The sequence below is a fragment of the Mesitornis unicolor genome, unplaced genomic scaffold (genome assembly GCF_000695765.1).
Source record: "Mesitornis unicolor isolate BGI_N332 unplaced genomic scaffold, ASM69576v1 scaffold23570, whole genome shotgun sequence".
In the NCBI taxonomy this organism is placed as follows: Eukaryota; Metazoa; Chordata; class Aves; order Mesitornithiformes; family Mesitornithidae; genus Mesitornis; species Mesitornis unicolor.
This window is the reverse complement of record NW_010156556.1, coordinates 29083-36653: the sequence shown is the minus strand read 5'-3', so window position 1 is coordinate 36653 and position 7571 is coordinate 29083. Positions and strand designations below refer to the sequence as shown.

Below are 7571 nucleotides of genomic sequence, written 5' to 3'. Positions count from 1 at the left end.
CAGCAGGAGGTTGGAAAGGTGGGAACAGGGAAAGGAGTGAGGGCCACATAGGCAGAACCACCCTGAGGAAGCAGGGCCAGCAACTGCCCCCAGGCACACTTGGAGCCACCCCTGTGGCACAGCTCTGCTGCAGGGAGGTTCTCAGGGAGCCTGGCACTGAAGGGCTGCCCTCACTGTTGCTCTTCTTGGCCAAGGACAAGAGGGGCTAAGTAAGCATAATTAAATAATTACGTTTGTGACTGTGAAGAGGATTTCTATACTCGTCTTCAGACAGTACAGTTGTTCCTGCCCATTAGCAATTTGGGCTTATGCCTTTCCTGCCCTACAGAATTTTTAAATGCCTGGTTTATTTAAATTAATAGACACTCCAATTGCATTCTCCCCTCCTTCCAAATAGAAGGATTGAATTCATTTTTCTGCATGAGTTTGTCTGCTGCTGGCTCTGCAGCTGTATGTCGTCGGCTGCTCTCAATAATCACAATGAAATGCTTATTAAATCTGCTTGCCTTTATTCACAGAAAGATGAGCCAGATGCTTTTAAGGAATTGGGAACAGGCAACAGAATTGCTACTTGGTTGTTTTATGTAAGTGATGTATTTTCTGCCATGTGCTAGTGCCAAAAATATCTATCCCTGCGTATTCTATACCATTGAACGATTTCATTATGTTTTTGTACTGAAGCGACTTGCAAATGAAGGCAGCCACTAACTTAGTGGTAATATGTACAGGGTAATGGCTCTTCCATGTGTTCTTGAGGAGGTTTTTTTTTTCCCCTCAAAGTTGAACAGCAGCTTAAATTATTTGACTGCCTATTGACTGTTATATCTGTGTTGGTATTTATAGCACGCTCATTGCTAAAACATTCAGAGCCAAGGCTGGCTGCTGCACTCTGAACGAAGTGGGTGGGTTTCAGCCTTTCTTAAGGCTGTTCATCACACAGCCTTTGCTTACTGACTGGAAGGTAGAGATTAAGTTGTTCAGTAAGCTCATTCTGTTTTACTAAAACCTGACACTTGAGAGAGAACGCGTCAGCTTGCGACTCGAACTGTGCTGTGCCTCCTTTTCAGATGAGTGATGTGTCAGCAGGGGGAGCCACTGTCTTTCCTGAAGTGGGAGCCAGTGTTTGGCCTAAAAAGGTAAGCAGGGACTTTTACCCAGTGTAATTCACCTACTCAAAAGACATAACAGATGCATAAACGTTTAAGAAGAAGCTTTAACATGATTTTATATAAAAAAATGATTCATGGGAGCACAGAAGCACTTACAGTTCAGTGAAGGACTGGAGTAGTACTGGTTTCCAAAGGTCTCTGATGCATGTTAACACACAGTTACATTTTGGACTTAACTGCTTCTACTGTATAGACTTTGCGAAACATTACAATACGTCAAGACACATTCTGAAAATACTCAAATCTGTAAGTAGTTTTAGTCTTGAGGCATCTGCAGGGAATTCTCCCTGAAATTGTGTGTTGCTGGTTTATTTTTCCCTCTGAAGGGTCACAAATAAGGTCTGTGTTTGCTGGCCTGCTGCTCATTTTTCACAAATTATCTTGCTTTCTAAAACTGGTCAGAGTTGAATGAGACTGGCTTATAAAATTAACAGCCAAGTATATACAGACACAGAATGAGTCAAAGGAGACTCACTCTGCAGGAAAGCAAATGTTAGAATATGGAAAAGAGCCTTCAGTTTAAAAGCAACGTCTGAAATAGACACACACATGCTTTTGCCTTATTGTTAAGTACACTGGTGTGAAAGTGTGTATTGAACAGAGCAAAATGCTGAGGGCTTCTGCTGTGATTTCCAGGGCACAGCTGTATTCTGGTACAACCTCTTCCCAAGCGGAGAAGGCGATTACAGCACGCGGCATGCGGCCTGCCCGGTGCTAGTTGGAAACAAATGGGGTAAGTACCCCCCAGGTTGTTGTTAGTGCATGTGAGCTGGAGGTCAGGGGCTTTGTGGGGGGTTGTCGTGGGTTTCTTCTTGTTCTGGGCTTCGTATGGTAGAATGAAAAGCAGCCAGAAATTAGGTCCTTTATCAAAATAAATCTACTTTATAGCTATATCTACTTCATATCTCTCTACGTATATTACATATTATCTCTCTCAATATACTGTGTTATGTATTTTATAAATTAGGTCCTTTATCAAAATAAATCTACTTTTATAGCTATATCTACTTCATATCTCTCTATGTATATTACATATTATCTCTCTTAATATACTGTGTTATGTATTTTATATATATAGTAGAATATTTTATCTATAAAATACATGTAATACCATATCTACTTTAATAGTCTTTTGTAGTTCTGCAGTTACTGGAAGGTTTTTTTCCCCTCTTGGATTTATCAGACTAACTTCACATTTTGTATGTGTGTATAAAAATACTTTAGAAAATTAAGATAATCCTGTGCTTACCTGAAAGCTGGCCATTAGCATACATTGAGCTTAAACAGAAGCATCACCTAAGCAAGTGCAGTGACCAAATACCTTTGTCTTTGCAGTATCCAATAAATGGCTGCACGAGCGGGGACAGGAATTCCGAAGGCCGTGCACTTTATCAGAGTTGGAATGATGCAGACTTGTCCTTCGTCTCTTCTGCATTCAGTTTGTGTGAAGTGCACACATCTCCTACAGTTTACAATTGACTAACACTCCACTACAGGTTCAGTCTTCAGCTACACCGATGTTTCATCTGTGGACAAAACGAGCGTGCTTTTACTTCCCTTAAAATATCCCCTTAAGGTTTTACAAACAGAATATTATTGAGTGTTACAGAAAAAAATAAGGCCAAAATACAGATCAGGGCCACAACTCACAGTGGTGTTGTGTGGGTGTTCCCTTCACCATTGCTCCTCAGAGCAGCATGGAAAGGCAGTGATTGTTCACTCGGAGGCCTCCTCGCAGCTGTCAGTCTGCTTAGGGTGGGTGCTTTACTGGGAAGGCTCCTTTCTAAGGAAGGCTGAATTAAACCAGTTCCTCAATTTCCAAACATTTGACTTTTTGCTTTTCTGGAGTGGCTGACCACTACTGTTGAGAACTGTGGGCATGGTTTGTGTTTCTCTGGGGAACAGGTTATGTTTTAGCCTGTTTTTCCTCTTCCACAAAAGCCCCAATTTATAAACTGGCCTCCTTCTCAGCCTCTGTGGGGAATTTGGCTCTTTAACCTTGAAAATGTGAGCCAGCAGTGACACACGCAGAGATGAGAGGCTCCAGCAGTGCTGTGTCACACACGCCTGGACCAGAGCAGCCTGACAACCATTACAGCCCCTTTTCCCTCCATTTTTATCATTAATGTTTGTCCACATAAACCAGTGCTGCTTTTGTTCTGTTGTAGTAGGCAACTCTTACACCTGTTCCTTGGGCAGCGGGGATGGGAATGTTACCGTCTTCATTAATCAAAACGATTGTGCCTTAGGACACTGGAATTTCAAACTGGTTATGAGACTTCAGGTGATGAGGTAATACCTCAGTCCCCTCAGAATGCTCCTCACCCTCATCCTCCCAGTTCTCAGAGTTTTGTGGGCCTGAGAAGGTGCCCACTCTGGATGGTTTGGTGTTGCTCACCTTGCAGAGGCTGTCTCCACTGCAGTGCTGCCTCCCCTCCGTTTGGCTGTCGCTGGCACTTGTGAGTGAGGAAACACTGGGAAGGGGCCTTCTCTAGCGGCTCTGGTGCTGCTCACTTCACTGCTGCTCTTCCTACAAGCCAGGGCTGGACCCATTCTGATCTGTGCCACCTGTACAGAAAAAGCATCCCCAAAGTCAGCAGTGCCCACCCTGGAAGAACTCAGAGTGCCCTCAGTTTGTGACGAGTCATCCTCACACTGAGGTGCAGCTGAAGCCTCTGAGGGAGATGAGGCTGTGGCTGCTGTAGCTGTTGAACTGCCAGCACAGGAAGAGCTCAGCAGGGTGGGGAGAGGCTGCAGGGAGCTTTGCCTTCCAAAGCCATTTCTCTTCAACAGCAGCACTTTTAGCAAAATGTCCAAATATTCCAATAGCATGAGGACAAGAAACGGTGAGCTGCACCAGACTTTACCGCAACAGTCTGATTTTGTGGACGATGATGGTTTTACTGATTTAGGGGTCAACCCTGAAGTCTTTACCAAGGAAAAAATTCCAGTTACAGAAAATTGGGTTTTCTTCTTCAGTAAAGTCTTGAAAATTGAGCCAAAATGTAGATGAAACCAACAGTTAACACGTTAGAAATACCTCGGGATTACTGAGAATGCAGTTTAAGGTACTATAGTTTGAGAAACTGCGTACTTGCAGAAGACACTTTAAAATCTTTGCTGGAAAAAACGCGTTGTTAAATTTCTACTGAGCCTGTTGGACCTACATAACTGTTTATCCTCAGCCCTGCACCTTCTTGCATTTCACCAGTGCTTTTGGCCGATGTAAACTGAAGTCCCTCCAGCTCTTAAGAAAACAAATAAAAAGAAAACTCAGAAATAGTTCCACCTCCTGTCTGTACTGCTCATTTCTTCAGAGTAGCTGATACACTAGAGCAGTATCTGATCTAAATGGAGTCACTGAAGTGATGGGGGATCAGAGCATATTTTTCATGACTAAATTATAATTATTAAAACAAAAAAACCCAGAAACATTTCTACCTACCTGTGTTTGTTTGTTTGTTCCCTTTCACACAGTGTCGTTCATCTCTATTCCTATCCATGGTTGTTGTCTCTTTCCCATCTTTTTTACTTACTTAAGCTCCAAAAATAAGGTAGCCAAGGCTGCAGGTCAGTCCTGCACTTCCCTGCAAGTGAAAGAACACAACAACCAGTGTGGTGCTAGGAGTTTTTACCTTTGGGCACTGATTTTTCCCAGTAGCTCTGAGGCGTCTATAACTACTTCTAGAAAAGCCTGTCCTGCACAGTTAATGAGTATGGAAAGAACTCCACGTATTGCCACCATGGACACATTTAGAAATCAGCACCTGGTTTTGCTATTACAGAAAAGTTGTTTCTTTTTGTGTTTCTAAATTGAGCAGAAGAGTTACTTGACACTCTAAAAATCAACAGGTAAAAATTGTAGAACTTAGATAAAGTAAAAGAGGAATACTGAATAACCGTGTCAGTGACTGCTTCAGGTACTGCTGTGGTGGAAGGAAGCACTGCTGCTACTCCTATGTGTTGAATGGACAAAGGGTGACTTGGAGCAATGAGAAATCACAGTTTTGTTGTTATATTAAGCAGTGGTTTGGGGTTTCCTCCCCCCATCTCTTCTGTTCGAACACCACCACCACCAAAAGATGAGTGAGGAGCTGGAGAGAAGTTGTGTAATGTCAGGGGAAGTTTGCTAAGCAGTCACCTCCCTCTCAGCTGCCATGGGGTGCTTCCAGTGTGAAACAGCATTTTAAGGCCGGTCTCTAAGAGGCATTGCTCTGGGGAGTGAAAGTGTTGTAGTGCATGACTTTTTAGAGCGTGAGCTACTCAGTGACAGTTTTTCTTTCCTGAAGAATTGCCAGTTTGTCTTTTAACAGTAGAAATTTTCACTTGGTTTAAAAAAAAAAAAAAACAACAACAAAGAAACCCCCTCAAAACTAAACTCAAGGCTGCTGAGGCACATCAGACCCAAACGTTCCAGGTTCTGGGAAGAGAAGGGGTCAGCTGCTTTTTTTTTAAGTTGCAGACAATCCCTATGTCCTCCTCTGCTGCAGCAGTGTTCATGCACCTAATGCTGTGCGAGGGATTACACAGGCGGGGCTGCTGCTTTCTGCCTCTCCTCTTCATTGCTCAAAGGGCTTCTGGATCAAGAGCGTGGCTCCTGTGTGAATTTAGTCTTGTATTAAAGATGACTGAGAAGTGTGTGAGTCACAGTGACTGACAATTGAGAAACTGCCTTACTGTTAAGTTTGGGTTTTTTTGTAATAAAATTTTTTAATGTAAAAAAAGGGGCTTAAAAATAAAAGCCACTGCCATTAGCAGTGAAAAATACTCCACATGAAACTGTCCTCATGTATGGCTGTTATAAATCCAATCACACTGATTTTTATCACCATATGGGTTTCCTGGAAACTGAGCTCATTTGTGTCCCTGCATAACTGAGGCGGGCAGGTGCAGAAGATGCTCACACCATAAACCGTTAAACACGTTCTCAGAGCCAAACTTTGTGCCTTGGTTGGAAACACCCAATGCTGATGGACTGCAAAAGGGGAGGCCAGATAATGCTGGGCTGTGTGTACAAAAAATGTACCAAAAGCAGCTGCACTGCTGCGAGGGAGGAGTGTGGCTCAGCTCCTTTGCCTGATACAGTGGTTGATAGCCGTAGCTGGGTGGGATTTGATAGCGACATGGGAACCACAGGAGCTCCTGGCTTGAAACTCAGCACAGGCACAGCAAAGAGTCAGCTGCCAAGAGACCCTTTTCCAGGGATGACAAACACTTCCACTTCCTGAAGCCAAGAGGTCAAACCAGTAGTTATTTAGGATGGTTCTGGGGAGGGGAAGAAAGCTCAGACTGTCCTGTGACCCAGACGCCAACAGCGCAATGGGGGACAGAGCGCTTACGTGCAGGTCAGGTTGACGTCCTCCGTAATCCAGACTTGTGCAGGTTGTATGCTACAGCTGCTCCTGTGCTTCACTCTTTCAAACAGTGCAGCTTGTACTTTGTGGGCATCAGGAACCTGCAAAAAAAAAAAAAAGCCCAGCAACTCCTGGTTAGAAGCCTTAAGCTTTGAGCCTTTTGCTTCTGGAATGGGGCAACTGCCCTCTGTTCCCCACGCGGCCCAGACACAGCGAATGTGCTAGGAGATCTGGCAACCACAGGATAGGAAAGGAGTCTAAAGTGTACCAGCGTTTTTTATTTTGGAAGCGTTACTGGATTCCACCCCCAGCTATGCCATGCATGCTGCTAAACTGCTGCCATGCCCCTCTCAGCAAGGTGGGCCAGCACCAGAATGTGTGCATCTGGAGAGTTCTGTTCAGAGAACAAAGCTTACTCCAACTCAGCTTTTTTTGGGTGTTTGCAGGCTGCCTTCCAGCCTGTGGACACCACTTCCTTGCCCAAGGCTGGCAATGGCTGAAGACCCTTTGTGAGCGGGCATGAGGCCCCTGCCATCACCCTGGCCACCAAATCACTGTTACTAGGCCACAGCAGAGAGGCTTTAGCACAGAGGCCTCATGGGGCAAGATGCAGCTCACAGCCCTCCTTCCTGAGACGAGAGGGGCTGCCCTGCCTCCTGCATGTGGCCTGAGGCCCCCACCCAGGATTCAGAGGAGCTCTGGAGGCCTTTGACCTCTCCCATGGAGGAAGGGTTGTGGCTCAGCCCTGTGTTTGCACTGTGGCTTCCCACCACCCTACCTGGGTATCCAGCACAGCTGCCCCCAGAGCCTCCATGGGGGATCTTGCCCATGGAGGAGCCCTGTCCGGGTGGGAACTGCAGCAGCTTGGAAACTGCAGCAGCTACAGCTGAACAAGGCAGGGCAGAGTCAGGGACAGGGAACAAAGAGAGGGGAAAGGGTCTGACAGTATCAGCACCTACGAATGGGGGAGGGCAGCACCAGGGTGAAGGGATCTGTCCAGGGCCTCCTGGAGAGACTGGAGCTTGAGTGCAAAAATGAGTGCAGCCTC

The 7571-nt window shown here is 45.3% G+C and overlaps 1 protein-coding gene across 1 annotated transcript in view; it reads left to right on the top strand.

The window, feature by feature from the left end:
- P4HA1 (prolyl 4-hydroxylase, alpha polypeptide I) overlaps window positions 1-2771 on the top strand; it is a 4549-nt gene extending 1778 nt beyond the window's left edge. Inside the window, exons 4-7 of the mRNA XM_010193663.1 lie at window positions 519-584; window positions 1068-1136; window positions 1806-1902; window positions 2505-2771. Coding sequence (XP_010191965.1) covers window positions 519-584; window positions 1068-1136; window positions 1806-1902; window positions 2505-2575 — 303 coding nt within the window. The 3' untranslated portion in view covers window positions 2576-2771. The remainder of the gene's footprint in view (window positions 1-518; window positions 585-1067; window positions 1137-1805; window positions 1903-2504) is intronic.
- Window positions 2772-7571: the final 4800 nt, after the last annotated feature.